At 34.4% G+C, this 17,417-nt stretch overlaps 3 protein-coding genes and 1 non-coding gene across 6 annotated transcripts; 1 reads left to right on the forward strand and 3 right to left on the reverse strand.

Annotated features, from left to right (window-relative positions):
* Positions 1-76: 76 nt before the first annotated feature.
* TRNAD-GUC (transfer RNA aspartic acid (anticodon GUC)) lies at positions 77-148 on the reverse strand. Its single transcript has one exon. It is a non-coding gene; the product is annotated as a tRNA-Asp (tRNA).
* Positions 149-1,108: 960 nt separating this feature from the next.
* Positions 1,109-3,527, forward strand: LOC103489280 (tetraketide alpha-pyrone reductase 2-like). 2 transcript variants are annotated; one of them, XM_051091080.1, is made up of 6 exons: positions 1,109-1,384; positions 1,865-2,034; positions 2,420-2,608; positions 2,731-2,893; positions 3,007-3,196; positions 3,296-3,527. In XM_051091080.1, exons 1-6 carry the CDS (start codon positions 1,279-1,281, stop codon positions 3,435-3,437), a joined length of 960 nt encoding a protein of 319 aa, XP_050947037.1. In that variant the 5' UTR covers positions 1,109-1,278; the 3' UTR covers positions 3,438-3,527. The 2 variants fall into 2 exon arrangements, with proteins under 2 accessions (XP_050947037.1, XP_008446595.1); XM_008448373.3 differs by having other exon boundaries at positions 1,113-1,384; positions 1,862-2,034.
* A 530-nt stretch (positions 3,528-4,057) lies between these two features.
* On the reverse strand, positions 4,058-6,167 carry LOC103489279 (ethylene-responsive transcription factor ERF118). 2 transcript variants are annotated; one of them, XM_008448372.3, is made up of 3 exons: positions 5,930-6,167; positions 5,435-5,651; positions 4,058-5,343 (listed from the first exon to the last, which is right to left on the reverse strand). In XM_008448372.3, the coding sequence occupies exon 3, from the start codon at positions 5,161-5,163 to the stop codon at positions 4,231-4,233; it is 933 nt and encodes a 310-aa protein (XP_008446594.2). In that variant the 5' UTR covers positions 5,164-5,343; positions 5,435-5,651; positions 5,930-6,167; the 3' UTR covers positions 4,058-4,230. The 2 variants fall into 2 exon arrangements, with proteins under 2 accessions (XP_008446594.2, XP_008446593.2); XM_008448371.3 differs by having other exon boundaries at positions 5,435-5,656; positions 5,930-6,158.
* A 2,906-nt stretch (positions 6,168-9,073) lies between these two features.
* On the reverse strand, positions 9,074-13,713 carry LOC103489278 (alpha-xylosidase 1-like). Its single transcript, XM_008448370.3, has 3 exons — positions 13,377-13,713; positions 12,600-13,285; positions 9,074-11,109 (listed from the first exon to the last, which is right to left on the reverse strand). The coding sequence occupies exons 1-3, from the start codon at positions 13,616-13,618 to the stop codon at positions 9,245-9,247; spliced, it is 2,793 nt and encodes a 930-aa protein (XP_008446592.2). The 5' UTR covers positions 13,619-13,713; the 3' UTR covers positions 9,074-9,244.
* Between the last annotated feature and the right edge of the window lie 3,704 nt (positions 13,714-17,417).

The raw sequence follows: 17,417 nt of genomic DNA on the forward strand, positions 1-17,417 counted from the left end.
GTTTTTATGGCGGGTTCATATATTTCCCTCCGCCAGCGTAAGAAGAATATTAAATAGGGCCGTGCAAAAAAACGAACGCCGTTGCCGGGGATCGAACCCGGGTCACCCGCGTGACAGGCGGGAATACTTACCACTATACTACAACGACTTCATGTCTATGTAATAAATATTTAATATTATCAATTAAAACCTCATAAATAATGGACTCCGAACCTCATATATTATCGAACTAATTAATTTTCCAAGTTTAATTAGGTTCTATTTCTCGATTTTATACATAGACGTGAAATAGGTATATAATTAACTGCGCTTAATTAAAAAGTTATCTCAACAACTTGTAGGCATTGAGGTTTCTACTTTGATCTTTGAAGCAATCTTAATACTATACTAATTACTAATATTAATATTATCATTCGTACACACCCATATATAGCTTTTTTATATATCATGTATACAAAATATAAAGTTGAGGTTGGTTTGAACTCTCATGAGTTTATACTAAATATGTTATCTGCGTGAAATTATACAAATTTACTTGACAAATGCTATAAATATGGCGAATATGGAATGAGACCAACTTAACTTGAATGTCAAATCAACGTGGATTTGTGTACAATCAATTTCAACTCAATAAATCCATATATGGATTGAAGAAGCTATACTTTTTTTTTTCTATATCAATATTGACATTTCAATGATGTTTAAAAAATGTTAAACAGATCAATAACCAATTAAACACATGCTTGAGTTTCTTATAGTATGTAGAATGAGAAAAATCCAACGTCTAACTTCAATATTAACAATTCAAACAATGCGTCAATTGATCGAATCGTACGTCAACTTGATACAAGAAAAACATATTTACAACTAACTAAATATCGGAGGTCTTAATATCAAAAACAACAACAAATGTTGAATGCACTACAAGTACACTCCATATGATAACGGTTTCAGTCTTAGTTCTATTATTGAATATTGTGCTTATTTTGTCCACATCACTTTAAAACGCAAGCTGCAGAGCACGTTGAGCACACCCTCAATACAAAAGGCAAAAAGATTATAAATCAAAGAAAGCACAATTTATGTTTATTTTTGAAAACTCCAACCTTACAAAATGGATGAGTCATCTTCCACTTTAGTAAATGAGTTCAACAATATCATAACAGCAGGTGTCCCACACATGAACAATATCCTCAACTACGACCACTGTATAAACTCTTCCTTTGCACACACCCCACCATCCACCATCCACCATCCACCCACACCCAGTCAGTCGATATGCCAGAGTATTGCGTAACCGGCGGCACTGGCTTCATAGCCTCTTGCTTGGTCAAGACACTGCTCGAGAATGGCCATCACGTTCGCACCACCGTTAGAAACCCAGGTTGTGAACTATAATCATATCCATTGCTTTGTATTTCCCCTCCCTTCATCAGCTTGGTCTGCAGTCATCAAAATTAAAATTTAGATGTCAAACAACTTCATCTCATCTCAATCCCCTGGTATCAAGTTGTAGTTGTTGTTTGATCTTAATGGTGGTCTCTTATAACCTTTCATTAATCTTGAACATAGAGGTTTTTCCTGGATTACTAAGAGAACAGTAGATTAAAATAACGTTTCAACGAATGAAGGTTTCCAAAGAAAGAAACAAACTCATATGGATTAAAGAGAAGAAGGGTATTTTACTATTGACAATTCGACACGATACGAGGAATAGAGCAATAAATTAATGACAATAAGTATGTAAAAGAAATAACTTTTGTTTGAATTTTGAACTCGGCCAGTTAACTGTTCTCCAGATTATGGTATACCTAAAATTTCATACATATTCTCAACATTTACTTGTTCTTTTTCTGGATAGGAGACTATGGACATGTTGGGTTTCTGTGGGAGTTTAATGGAGCTAAGGAGAGGCTGAAGATAGTAAAAGCTGATTTGTTAGAAGAAGGTAGCTTTGATGAAGCCATTCAAGGAGTGGATGGCGTCTTCCACACTGCTTCACCTGTTCTCGTTCCCTACGATAACAACATCAAGGCAAGGTCCTGATTCTCTGGTTAACTTAAAGGGAGTGTTTTTAGGCAAATGCTTTTAATTCATAGTTAGGATCGAGAATTTGGCATTCCACAATAATTTTATTGATTGGCAAAAGCAGCTCTCGTCCTTACAATATATAATAACTGAAACTCAGTCTAATCCAAAGAGTCTATACAATCTAAAAAACCTGCACCCAGAGCTATACAAAACTCAGTCTTCAAACTCAAGAACAAGTACTATCTAAATACTTTTATTATCTACAACTGGCGTATGCACACAACATTCTCCTGAATGTGGGATTACCTTGTTTACTAAACTATTTAATCCTTATTAAATAAGCTATTTCCCTACAAGTGTATGATTAACGTTTGGCAATATGACACAGGCAACTCTGATTGATCCAAGTATAAATGGTACAGTGAATGTACTAAACTCCTGTTTAAAAGCAAACAGTGTAAAACGAGTAGTGCTCACCTCTTCCTGCTCTGCAATTAGATGTCGTTATAATGTCCAACAACTTTGTCCTCTCAATGAATCGCATTGGACAGATCCCGACTATTGCAAGCGCTACAACGTAAGAACCAACCCCCCTTTCTTTGTTCTAATTCATGTGCAGAGGAAGATCAATTCAATTCAATCGATTAAAATCTCAGGCTTTTTTTCTCTATTACTTTCTTCATTTGGGTATTTTGGCAGCTTTGGTATGCATTTGCAAAAACTCTAGCAGAAAAAGAGGCTTGGCGTATGGCAGAAGAACATGGGATTGATCTAGTTGTGGTGAACCCATCTTTTGTAGTTGGCCCTTTGCTTACACCAAAGCCAACCAGTACACAGCATCTCCTACTCACCATTATGAAAGGTTTACAATAATCCTTCCATCATCTTCAAACAGTCCCTAAATTTCTTTCTCAGTTTTCTCTTTGATGGAAAAAACGAACAAACAAACATCAAACAGATGGGTTGTTCCATCAGGTGAAAGAGGAGAATATCCAAACTCCACGTTCGGGTTTGTGCATATAGATGATGTGGTAGCAGCGCACATCTTGGCAATGGAAGATCCAAAAGCATCAGGCAGGATCATATGTTCAGGCACGGTGGCTCACTGGTCAAAGATCATCGATATGCTAAGATCTAAATATCCATCCTACCCATTTGAAAGCAAGTAAGTTGAAAAATCTCAAGAAAACCCTATTTGTTTCCTCATTTCACCAAACAGTTCATCATAATAAACATTCTTGTTAAAAATTACAAACACGAACAGGTGCAGCTCCCAGCAAGGAGATTGCAACCCTCACAGCATGGACACGAGCAAGATTTATGAATTGGGATTCCCTGGTTTCAAGACGATCGAGCAAATGTTTGATGATTCGATCAAGAGTTTCCAAGAGAAAGGATTTCTTTGAACTCGATAAAGCAGCATTCAATAATTTCAATAGAAACTGTTACTTACAAACTGCCTTCTAGTTTAATCAATATAATGTTCAATTATTAGAGATGACACGTAGATAAAATTAGCATAGACGTACTTGCTCACGTGGGGGGGAGGGTCGTTAAATAAGTATCATGCTTACACTTTGTTTATGTTCCTAAATTTCAAAAAGATGTCAATCGTTTTCTTATTCCAACAATTCAAATTATTATTTTTTAAATTTAGATTTAATAAAATAATAATTTGAAAAAAAGTATTTAAAAATAAAAATTAAATACAATAAATAAATAAATCGTTATGTTATGTGAAAGAATTAAAGGGTAAGTTGTAACAGTACGAAAATGGTACTATGGATCAAACTATGTGTAGTTGGCTTACAGCTAATATCGCCAAGTACTCATTCTCACTTTCCTCCGTACCTTAAAAATAATAATACCCATTCACTCATTCAAACAAAACAAGCATAAATCTTCTTAGTGTAACTCTTTGGTATCATTTTACCATAAACGACACAGAATAACCATATATTATTGTTTGTTTTTATAAATCAAAATTGTAAATTAAAAGAGAAAAAGATAGCAATTTACAATGAGATTGATAACACAGTCCCCCAAACTTTGATTCACTAAATTCAAAGAGTTGGAAATCTCTTATTTTAGAGAACACAGCACAGCAAAAACCCCAAAAGGCCTCTCTCATTTTTCACTCCAAAACAAAATTTAAAACTGCATTCTCAATGAACAAAACTCCTAAAGCTCCAAAAAAATTCAAGAACATGTAATGTTGATAGAATCGTCAAGCCAACAAGAAATATCATCATTCCCAAAATCTTCAAAATCCCAACTTGGAAGACGACCACTGGGTTCATCATCAGCAAGTCCTAAAATCTGGGTGTCATCAAAACTTGCAAAATCTTCCAAGAACATCCCGATTCCATCAGCCAGAATCGAATCAAAATCAATCCCCATATTAATTTCATCAATAAACGGATTACCCGGGTCCCCTACTTGAAGATAGTTCATATTACTGTCTGTTTCTTCTTTTATCGATTCTGTTCCCTCTTTCAAATCGTGGCTTTGCACAGTTGAATCAGCCCATTCAAGAACCGACGACGGCGATGTATGAGACACGGTGGTTTCCGCCGTACTTTCCGAAAAAACAGGGGTAGATGATGATCCACTCATTTTGCCTTCTTCTTCAATAGCCATTTCTGCTGCCATAGCTTCAAACTGTAACCTCCTCGACTCATAAGCTTGAGAAGCTTCTTCTGCGGTATCGTAAGTACCAAGCCAAACACGGCTTCTTTTAAAGGGATCTCGAATCTCTGCAGCCCATTTACCCCAAGATCTCTGTCTGACGCCTCTGTATTTCGAGGACGATGGCCTTCGAGATGAAGGGTTTTTGAACAGAGCTTTCGACTGTTTAAACTTGGGGTTTTTGTTTTCATTGTTGCTGTTCTGAGAACTCTCGGATTGGAGAGACTTTTTCAGCGGAGGTAGGTGGATTTCGTGAACGATTCTGTTGAACTTTCTAGCGTATGTTTCTCCTTCATCTTCGCTCGAGGATGAATCAGTTGCATCGGGATCGTAACAGATTATACGAAGTTTTCTCCTCATTCTGGGATCTGCAGAAAATTTATTCGGCAGCACATTCGACTTTCTACTACCGCTAACAGATCTCTGATTAGGAGAGTACGACATTTTTTATTGAATCGATGGTGTTGAATCGATGGAAGAACAGGAAGAGGACAACTTATGTATAATTAAACGGAAACAATGGAAGATCTCTGAAAATCACAATAACTTAAGTGTAAAGTGGAGAAACGAAGTAGAAATCGTTTTATACGAAAAACCCAAGAAAATTTTACTCCAGAATAAGTCCTGCAAATGAAACCCATCTAAGAATTAGGTTAGGCTTAAAAACCATTTGAAAATCACAAAAAAACGAACGAAACTAAAAAATTCGTCTTGCCTTTTTAATCTCAAACGCATTGAATAATAATTTTGCACTTGAATCAACCTCTGCCAGAAGCAGCAGAGAGAAGAAGAAAAACAGAGCTTCAACAGAGCCCCAATCACTGCCAATATGAACAAAGCCGACATAAAATCTACTGATCAACCACCGTCTTCAACTTCTTTCCCAGTTGCAAACAAAAGGACACAGACCGAGATGGAGAAAACTCTGAGCCCTGTTCTTCAAAGGGTGAAAACAATAAACATATTAAAGCGATGAAATCGCCAATCTATACCCAACATTGTTCAATTTTTCAGAAAAAAAATATCGATTATGCTGCAAATCTCATCAAAATTCGAAAAATATGATTTAATAAAGAAAAAAAAAATCATACAGTAACAGTATGAACAGTAACAACAATGGGAACAATGAATTGACCCACTTCCAATTCCAAGAACATCCGACATTAAAATAGACAGAAAAAGGAAAAGAAAATTGGAAAAAGCTATGTACTCTGATTCAGTTCTGTGTCTTTGTGTTATCCCAAGGAATTTTTCACGGTGGTGGCGCCTGCAATTCTTTGTGAGGAGTGGTCAAAATTAAGAGAAGTGAATGATGAAGAGTGGAATTTGTTTAAAAGGGGGAAGCTTTTGATGATGGCATATGGATGGATGAATCGCCATGGGAGCTATGTGCACATCCCATCCATCTTCCTTATTTAATATTTATTCAAACTTCCGTACTCTATCGTTACGCCGCAAATTTTCACGGATCTCAGAATTTGTTTGAATTTAGGATTTTTATGGATTTTTCCTTTTCCTTTTCCTTTTTCATCTTTACATAAATTGGAATCAAATTTTAAATCTAATATTACCTTTTTATCTTTAATCATATTTTTTTCTTTTCCATATGAGAATACCTTTTGTTTTTTTTTCTTTTGTGTTTTAAATTTTAAATATATCTGTAACTTTTTATAAGTAGGTGACGGATAATCTTAAATTTTCTTTGTGCTTTTTTTCCTTTTATTTTTATTCATAATTATAATTTTTTAATTTTTATTTTGTTTCCTCAAATAAATCGTTACATTTGCTTTAAATTTTAATGATAAAATTATGTTGTTTGTATTCAATTTTTGTTATTTAATATTTATATGTACTTAGTACTTGTTCATTGAATATGTTTCTCGATCAAATAATAAATAATCAAAAAATTATTATAAATAAAAAATTAATAAACATATTTACAAATATAACAAAAAAATTCATATAAGATTGATAAAAAAGTTTGTAATATTTCTAAATATTCAGACAAATTTTCATCCTCAATAGTTTTAATTTATTTTCTTAGGCAAACACCATTAACTTAAATTCAACAAATTGATGTTTTTTGTTTTTAACAAATAATTTTTTTAAAATTACAGAAAAATGAAAAAATTAAATCTTTTGGGTGAATTATATATTGGGGGCATTGAGAGGGAAGTATGAGGCCGTAATGCACGTGATCATCATCTCCCTCATAAGGATTTAATTTAAATTGTGCACGCCCAAATCATCTTCTTAACATAACAACCCCACAAAACAAGACAGATTAAGATATATATATATGTATTATTCATGCATGCCTTCTTCCACCTTTAATTATGTCAACTTAACGCAACGCGCCTCCATAATCATATAATTATATTTATTATCGATAAACACATCCATTTGGTGAGAATTCGCTATAAGGCCTACGGCCCATACCCGAAGGTTCCATTAGGCCCACAAAGTCGAAAAAGTAAAAAAAAGTAAGAATAGTTGCAAATGTAACAATTATATTTAAAATAATTAAATATATAACAACATTTTTAAAAAATTGTAAATATAGCAAAATCTGTCAAAATTTATCGATGATATGAGTCTGTCGATACCATAAGGATCCATCAATGATAGAAATCCTGATAGACTTTGTTATATTTACAATTTTTAAAAATATATTGATACATACTTAATAATTATTCTAAAAATTGCTACATTTTATAATTATCCTAAAAAGTAACGTTGTCCGATAGGTTATCAAACTTGCTTTGAAACACATCCACTCATTCTAAATCGTATTAAGATTAAGATTAATCTTGAAAATTGATCACTAACCCCCCAGTGTTTGGTTTAGCCAACTATATTCACAATAAAACAGCTTTTACAAAACAAACATTCTATATATTAGAAAAAGGAATGATACTGTAGTGGGTTGATTCACTCATTAACTTTATTGAAAGTTGTTAACAGTAACGTTCAAAATCCAATCAACCCTAATGAGAAAAAGGAACGCATGTCTCAATAGAGAAATGTATTGGTACCCCAAAGTCATCTGTTCTACTAGTTGAACCACCACCTTATACCAATCGAGAAATAAGTACTCAAGCAACTATATTTTATGTTACTTATAAATGAACTTGAAAAGGGATAATCTAGAAAATGAAGGTCAAGACCAAACTAAAGAGAAGGGGAACAAAGTTTTCATCTTGCAATGGTTTCTTTCATATAAGTATTGGCTTGAACATAGACATTACTAATAACATGTAATTTAGTCAACCATGGTGCTTGGAACACATATCTAAATATTCACTTCACATATTTCAACATCTAAAAGACGTGTAGACCTACTAAAAAGGTTGGAGCTTTTGAATCTTTACCTCTTGACGTAAAACCAAAAAGAAAAAAGAGCTATAGATATTTCAATATGTTTATCCAACTTAATGACATCTTAAAAGCAAAAGAGAAACACATGGATTCAGAATATAAAAGAAAAGAAAGTGAGAGAGATTTGAATAAACGAACAAAAAAAAGAAAGGCAACAATATGCTGCTATGCACGTGACACTGTCCAAATTGATAATCCGCAAAAAATAAAGATCCAACGGCTGGAAATCTTCGGCACACTTCAGCAAATAGAATCCGACCCGAAAACCATAGCCCGACCAAATTCCAAAGAAAAGTAAAAGACATTATAATTAATGCTTTTCCCATTTTGATTATAAATCATGTGAAATTCCTATAATGACCTTGCTCCACATCCAACAAACCATTATCTATCATCGCGATGTGCATTGCCATGAGACATGCACGAATATGATGTTCGCTTAACGACAAACGTGGGACCGACGTAACGGGCTTACGTTTTTCCCGCCCACTGCGCCGACGTGGAATCCACCGCCTTACTCTTCCCGCCAAAATCTTCTGTTAAACCGTTGGTTCTCCATTCCACATTCGACACGTGTCCTATTCCAAAACCCGCTCTCCCAGCTGTTACGCCTATCATTATGATGAAGACGCCATTTCGGCTGTTGCCTTAGTCTCACTCCATAGCTACGAAGACCGCTTATTTTCCGGTGCACCATTCCAGATTTTCATTTACATGTTTTGGGTTCTACTTTAAAAGTATGTTTTCTTTACTATACATGGATTATTGCATGCCAAACATATGCATCTATTAATTCTTTCTCACCCCTGCTCTCTTTAATTCATATATTGATGCTTTTTAATAATTTGTTTGAATAAAAACTACAAAATTCAACCATGACAATATTTATCTAAATTTCAAAACACACTTCGATGAATCGTTCGAATTTTCTCCAAATGTGATTTTGCTTTGGGAGGTGTAATTGAGATTTGTCGGATGAGGTGGCAATACGTCGTTTTTTCGGCGCTCTATTATAGATATTTGCCCAGGCCCAAATCATAAAGATTTCAAAGGCCCAATCACGAGCCCAATGTTACATAACAATGAAAAGGAGAAATACGAGTGAAGAAGGTGAGTGACAGAAAAACAAGAACCAACACTTCCAAATTCAAGAACCCATTTTCCAAGATAGATCGAAGCTTCTCCCAATCGGCAACGACAAACCACTAACTTCAACCATCAAACTTCTTCCTCTCTCACCCTCTTCTCCCAATGGCTCCTGTAAATTTTGGTCAACCGTCGAGGCCAAAACTCCGGCCGCCATCGGAGCTCCATTAACAAAGACCTCTTTCGCCTTCCCACTTCCATCTAACCCCAATACCGTAACCTTCTCAACAATCAACTTCTTGTCTAAAGCAAACTGCCCCGCCGCTACTTCCGACCATATCTTCACACGACCCTTGGTCTTAACACCATAAAATTCCACATACGTCGAAGTACCCTTTTCAATTTTCATCTCCGGTAGCTCATCATCGTCGAGAAACAGGTCTCCTCTAGCCTCACCGTCTTCGCCGGCGGGGAAAGTGACAATGAGGCTAAATGGCGTTGCTCGAGCTTCCTTAGAAAGCATCCCACCCTGTTGCATCGGCAATATGGCATTCTGATATAAATGAACGTTTATCACATGAAGTGGCGCATCGAGTGTCACATAGCGTCCCTTTTTGGACACAATCACGTTCGTCATATTAAACAAATCGTACCAAGTCCCCGGCGGAAACAGAGCAGTGACCTCTGTTTTGTTCTGCTCTAACACAGGAGAAATCATTAAGCTCTTCCCTAAAAGAAATTGTGTGCTAACTCCATAACATTCGGCGTAATTTGGGAACGAGAAGAAAATCGGCCTTGCAATTGGGGCACCTTTGACATGAGCTTCAAACGACAAAGTGTAAAGATATGGCAAAATCTTGTACCTCATTCCCAATGCATTTCTAGCAGAAATAGCCACCGATTCCCATTGATAAAGCTCTTGTCTAGGAGAATAGAAATTAGCATGATCTCTTGAGAAAGGATAAAAAGCACCCAATTCAATCCAACGATTACAGAGCTCTTCTGTCGGCGCTGGATAGAACCCACAAATATCTGATCCCACCATTGGGATACCAAAAATACCAAAATTGAGGACAGTGGAAATGGAGTATTTCAAATCCGGCCATGTCCCTTGATTATCACCGGTCCAATGGGCGGTGTATTTTCCGGAACCGACGAACGTGGAGCGTGAAAGAACAAAGGGGCGTTTTCCTTCCAACCCTTGAAGGGCTTTGTGTGTAGCGATTGCTTGTGAAAATCCATAGAGACTGTGAGCGTCATATTCCAAAATACCATTGTAATGAACGGCACTAGTGGCGATTGTTTTGTACCCAATTGGAACTTGCAATCCTGATGCGTTGATTTTGTAAGGTGGGTCGTCCCATTTTGTGTCCGTCATGTTTTTACAATCCAAACAACAAATCCACCCAGGACCAGTGGCATTGGGGCACTGTTTCCCCACCGGAATCGTGCATTTTCCAGTACAAAAGTTTGAGGCTTCATTCATATCGATCCAAAGGCCGTTAACCGGAACAAGATCGTGAAAGCGACGAATCTCGTCGACCCACCAGGAGACAGTGGCAGGATTGAGGAAGTCCGGGAAGTGAACGGGGCCGGGCCAAACTTGGGCCAAGTAAGGGTGGCCATCGTGTTTGATGAAGATGTCTTTGGCTAGAGCTCTTTGGTAAACAGGATAAGTTGAATTGACGGCAATTCCAGGGTCGATTAAGACAATGTACTTCATGCCGGAGCTGTGGATTTTTTTGAGAAACGATGAGAGAGCTGGATGAGGATAACTGATGGGATTAAGAGTGAAATCTTTGTGGCCGTCCATGTGATCGTCGTCGTTCCAAATTACATCGAGAGGGATTTTGGCCTTTTTGTAATTCTCCACGACGTCTTCGACGACGGAGAGATTTCGGTAGCCCCATCGGCACTGGTGAAACCCTACAAAAGATCACCTATTCACATCTATTTCTTTGTTGCTGACATTTCAAAGATGAATATTCATTTCATCCAATGATCTAATCATTATTGGTTGGGTTGAAGGAATGTTTCTCGAAAAATTTTAAAATATGTATGGTGATGGATATATCAAAATTTCAATTTGAATTGATATTTCTTGAAAAATTACAAATAAATTAAAAAATAAATTTAAGTATTAAATAAATATTTTTATCATTTTTCAAATAAGCACTTAATATTTCTTAAATATATAATAAAAATATAGATTCACCTCTCATATCGATATCAAATTTAAAGAGTATTTAACCTAAAACTAATGTAGCATTGCAATTTTATAATTGAACTTCTAAACCTTTAAATTGCTAACAATTTTTACTATTTTACGTTCATCATTTACTTCAACAATTTGTTATGGTGTTTATTGTTTTTTTTTTTCAAACTAAAATAATTAATTTACACTGCAAACATATACTATTATAACTCAAACACAAACCATTATAACTTAATTATAGTCACTAAATACCATAATAACAAACTCATCGTCAAATAACGCCTCCTTAATAATCAATATACGCCTGGATGGTTTGAACCCATGCTAAATTTGTTTGATGTAAATGGTTCCAAAAAAGGAAAACATTTTGTTTTTAATTGTTTTCTTTACAAAATTAATAATACTCCGGAAATAAAAACCAATAATGGTTTCTTTAAATTTTGAACATTTTATATACACAAAACAAAGAGTAAAACAAAGCATCCTTTTCCCAACTTCCATTTGTTTTTCTTTGATAGGATTTGGAAAGATTATAATAGATAGCATTTGTCTTTTGCAATCACATGATTAAAAGAAAGTTGAATAAATCAAGTAATTGACTGTTTTGAAACACCCTTAATTTAGACCTCTAATTAGTTTTAAAGTGAAAGATATTTAAGCCTTTAATTTCTTTTTTTTTAATTAAAATTAATAACCCATCATCAAATTAATTAATAAAATAAAAGTATGAAAGTAAATTATCATAATATCTACAAGTGTAGACCTACAACAATAACTCCCTCACATGTTGCTATGACTCCATGAAAGCTTACCTCCAAAAAAGTCCACTTTAGAGTATGGACCATCCCTTTTACCTTTCCCTTTCCATTTCCCTTCCCATTAATCATCTAACCAAACCCACTTTTTTTTTTCCTCATCCACACGACACATCAAAACCAAACCCAAAACACTTTCAACAAAAAGCTCATCTTCTTCATTCTCCCTAAATACCAACAATATTTGCCTATTTCACTCTTTAACAACACTTAGTTTAGCTATTGTATTGAATAGGGTAACCCTTAACATGTACTCTTTTTTCTTCACTAATTTGAATCTTTGGTTCTCATGATTTATATTTTGTAATTGAAAGATAAAACTCTCATGACAATTATAAGGGTTATGCATAAGAATTTTAACAAAATAGATGTAAAGTGAGTCATACCGAGAGCCCAATAAGGCATGGGTGCCGGCCGGCCCACTAATGCAGTATATTGATCAACGACGCTCAACGGCGAAGGCCCCGCAAAGAAGTAGAAATCAAGAACACCGCCGATTATCTTATACGTCAATGAATTCCCTCTGTAAAACACATCCATCCCATTGCTATTCAGAATCAATACCCCGTGAGCCTTCGCTTCTCCGCCGCCACCGCCGTTCCTCAGGTCCATATATACCGGATGGGACCCGTAAAGGTCGGTGTTCAAATTCACCGCCGCCACATCGGTTGTGTAAAGAGTGTAAGGCTCATTGGGTTGTAGTTTCATCCCTTTGGGCTGTGTGTTCTCTCCCAACCCGTACAACGCTGCAGTTTTCGGCAATTTAGTCGAAATTTCTAGATATTGGTCCTTAAACACTAAGCTGTTAAACGGGTCGGATTCGTCGGAACTAGAATCGAAAAGAGTCTCCCCATTTGATTTCCTCTTCACCGCAAAGCTAAAGGGGTCAGCGGAATAGCTGAAAATCAGCTCCGACCCGGAATACTCTGTAAAAGTTTTGTTGTTTTTGGGGAAAACGACGGTACGTCTCGGCGGCGGAGGACTTTGTCTCGGCAATAAATTGTACGGAACTTCCCATCGTTTCTTCTTCGCGTCTGTTATATGGACTCTCAAACGGTCCTCTGTTTCATGTCTGTGAAAATCAAATGAATAGAATCAGCCAAAATGAACCAAAATATGAAAATTAAATTAAGTAAAAATGGGATTTCAGAATTTCAATGTACTTCACATAGAGCTGCAAGAAAGGTATATCGGGGCCGTAAATTTGGGTTTTGGTGTTGACTTGAAGGATGCCGAGAATGCCGCCGCCGGGAGCATCGCCGACGGAAATCAGACGGTACCCATTGCCTATTTTATTGGGTGTTACAGCGGCGACGGCTGATTTTAGGGCGAAGTTAGGAAGAAGGAAGAGGAAAAGGGAGAAAAGCAGTAGAAGATGAAATGGGGAAACCTGCAAGGCCGCCATTGGAGCTTGGAGAAGTATAGTATGGCAGTGCAGTGTACTATTTAAGAAGAGCAGATGAGTATTTAAAGTAAATAAATAAGTTGTAATATTTACTGAAAGATTATTTGCTATTTTCAATTTTTGTCTATTTAATCCATCCGTGACATGATATATATATATCGAATTGATTAGATTTGGTAAGATACAGAGATGATTTTTGAGAACCAAAGTATTGATAGGTTTGATATATCATTATTTCCAACCTAGTTTAGACATCCTTGTTTGCAAAGATAACTTTCATTATTGTAATCCATTATTGTTTTATAAACAATCTAGAGAATATAGTCTTGCTTAAGTTGGATCATGATTTGTTTGAGCTATATGACTTGGTAAAAGAAATATTGTTATTATCTTTTGTCTCATCCGACTTGTACAACGGTCTTTAGATAATTTGGGAGCTTCTTATTTTCTTAATATCTTCATCCTTCTTTCAAAAAGTTGTATACGATTTTCCTTTGAGAAATAAAATGCACATATCAATTATCGTTGAGTTATGTTTGTTTTGACAACTATACATAAATATATGTGCTATCAAACTAGTCTTAAATGTGCATTGGTGGAAGAAGAATGATGGGTATTGGTCAAGCCTACTCATAGTGGAAAGATGGGATATGCACTATAGAATAATTGATACCATTTAGCTCCGAAGGGGATGGGGAGAGCAAACTATAGTCAGATTGATGAAGATAAGATGAATGAGTGGTGAAAATTATTGTGGAACATATACATCCCTAATAAACTTTGAGATGGCTAAATTCTTTGCGGGGTCGGAACCCCAAAGACCTGCTCCGTTTGGTAGAGACAGTGTCAAATCGAAATGGAGAGAGTTTTTCACTCATAATAATGTTATTTGTTTATCGTTGTTGTTATTATTATTTATTTATAGATATAGATTTTTTTCTTAATTTAAAATTTAAACTAGCTACTGTTTTGTTAGGTTTTTTTTTTTTAATTTCATTTATGATGTAGATAGTTTATCAAAAAAATGTATTTTTAAAAAACTGCATGAATGAACTTAATTTCTTAATAAAAAATTTGAGATAAAAATTATTAAAATAATTGTTATTATCAATTTAAATCTATTTGGAATTAATAATAAAATAACGGGATAGAGAATTTTTTTCATACGAGGATCCAATTCGGAGATTGAGTATTCTTAGACTCTGACCCCAACTCCCCAAAATGGGGAATAGGGAGTGTCCCCCACCCCGCCCCGATTCCATTGTTAACTCTGGGAGCTTTGATGAAAAGTTTTAATTTTAGAGAATTTTCATAATGGAAAAACTTGAAAATTTGAGAATCTGTGATTTATAGATACTTGAGATGTGATTTATAATTTGCAACTATGATATTTTAAATACATACATAATTTCGTAATTGTAATTATGTTAATGTTTAGTGGTGTGTCACTTTGTCAATCGCTATCTTGAAAACCGAAAATTTAATAGGTTATCTCTTGTTTTTAAAACTTTATCATTATAAAGAAATTTTTTTAATGACATGACATTTATGTATTTATGAACTGAGTACCTTAGGCTTGACTTGATATTCATTGATATCATTATAATTGTATTTATCTATCTTAAAAAAACGTGATTGCAATTGTTAAATTGATAGTTAACTTCTCATGTATTTTCACTTCTCTTCTCATTAAAATCAAATAGATGTCATAGTCAAACTTCTAAGCATATGTTTTTGACCAAATAAAGATAAGCAACCTTAGACATCAAATGAGAAGTCATAGAGTTACTAACATTATTGAACATAGCAAACTTTTCATTTAAGTAATAAAAAAAGTTTGAAATAGATTCTGAACTTGTTGAATCCTTCTTTTAAAGAAAAAATTATAACTTTTTAACTTTTTTGTTTTCCATAACTTGAAATGTAAGTAAATTAATTTTTGGATCAATCGATGATTCATGACCATACAACAATAACAAAAATATACATATTTATATTGTTCAAAAACTCCCATATGAAAATGGAAATAGGAATAATGGATTGGTTTTGTCCGACTCATAAATAATTTTTTCCATACAATTTTTGAAAAAAAAACCCAAACAAATGAATAATAACACTAATATCACACTAGATTAGGATCTTGGTTTTTTCTCCCATGTGAGTCGAATCCATAATTTCTTGTATTCCACTATAAATAATATAGAAGTTGAGCCAAGTTATCAATTATTTTCTCCATGTATGACTAAACTTAAGGCCAACCAAATAAATACTTTTAGGTGATCTCGAAGCACCCACCCAAGATCCCTAGATTCACTACACAAAATCCAAACAACATCTATATTCAATTTCAATAAATGTTAAAGAAGGAAGACTCTAACTTATTGAAACAGTCTAAACAATCAATGTATCTTAAGTATTCTGACTCTCACATGTGAACCATCAAATTCACTGATATATTTAACACTCCAAAGCACAAATAGAATCGAAGTTAACAAATACATTACAAAACAACAACCTTATTTTTAGCATTTCAAATATGCTACGCTCTAATATCGGCCAAAATTTGATAATTAATTTCCACACTCTCCTCTATTCTCTATCCAAACCAAAAATCTTTAGAAAGAGAACATATGTTGTTCATATTCAAATTTTTAGTAACGATACAATGGTCTTAGTATTTTAAGAGGAAAAAAACTCAATGTTTTCTTCTAATGCACCTATCTCATATACTTTTTATTTATCCGTATACAAAAGTAAAATTACCGAATATCTTCGAAAAGAATCATATTATAGTATGAACCCAATCATTATCCATATTTTTTAATAATTAATCAAAAAGAACAGTTATTCAAAAAAAAAAGGAATAAAATTAGGACACGTGAAACCCCAAATGCAACAACCAAGACGTGAGACACGTGTAGAAGAGTAAGAAAAACACGTGGACGATACATGTGCATTGTGTTGTTGCTCTTCATATACCTAATATCAATACACCAATAAACAAAACACCCACCGATATTGATTAGTCACCTTCCTTTGCTATTCAAAGCTTATTAAAATTGTCCTCTTGTCAAAATAAATAATAGATAATCCATCAGTCGTCTTTGGCCTTCATTTTATTTATAAACCGTAGGGAAGTGAACCCAATAATACAAATTTAACTACATTTTATTTTAATCTCTAATTTTTATAATTCATCCAGTAACAAAAAAAAAAATAATAATAATAATAAATTGATACCATAATTATCCGACGATTAATTTGTGGAATTAATCCGCAAATGGTCATAAAAGTCATAGATGACCGAAAGCGTTGGGCAAAATTTCCGGGAAACGAAGTTCGGAGGCCACACGTTACCAGAGTCAGGTTTCTTTCAAAGCATTTTCTAATCTCTATCGCTGACGTCACTCCAACAACACAATATCTCGTCCTCTTACGACGTCACTCTCAAACAAACTTCATTTGACACATTTCTCCGTGGACAATTCAAACAAATATTCTCTATTCCTCCTTTTACAAAATATATAAATCAATAATAATAATAATAACAACAATTTATTTTATTATTATTCCCTCCCATGTTCTAAAATCTAAATAAATAAAATAGTCAACATTTATTTAATAAATCTCTGACCATAATCCACAAATTCTCTTCCTCGTTTTAAAATAACACTAACTACATCTTTGACTTTGTTTTATACGGTCTTTTAACGGTAATTTAATTGAGGAAACTCATTTTATTGTTTATATATTCTATTCTATTTTCTAGTACTACAATTATACAGACTTTGATAGGTTA

Source organism: Cucumis melo, chromosome 10 (genome assembly GCF_025177605.1).
Source record: "Cucumis melo cultivar AY chromosome 10, USDA_Cmelo_AY_1.0, whole genome shotgun sequence".
Lineage (NCBI taxonomy): Eukaryota > Viridiplantae > Streptophyta > Magnoliopsida > Cucurbitales > Cucurbitaceae > Cucumis > Cucumis melo.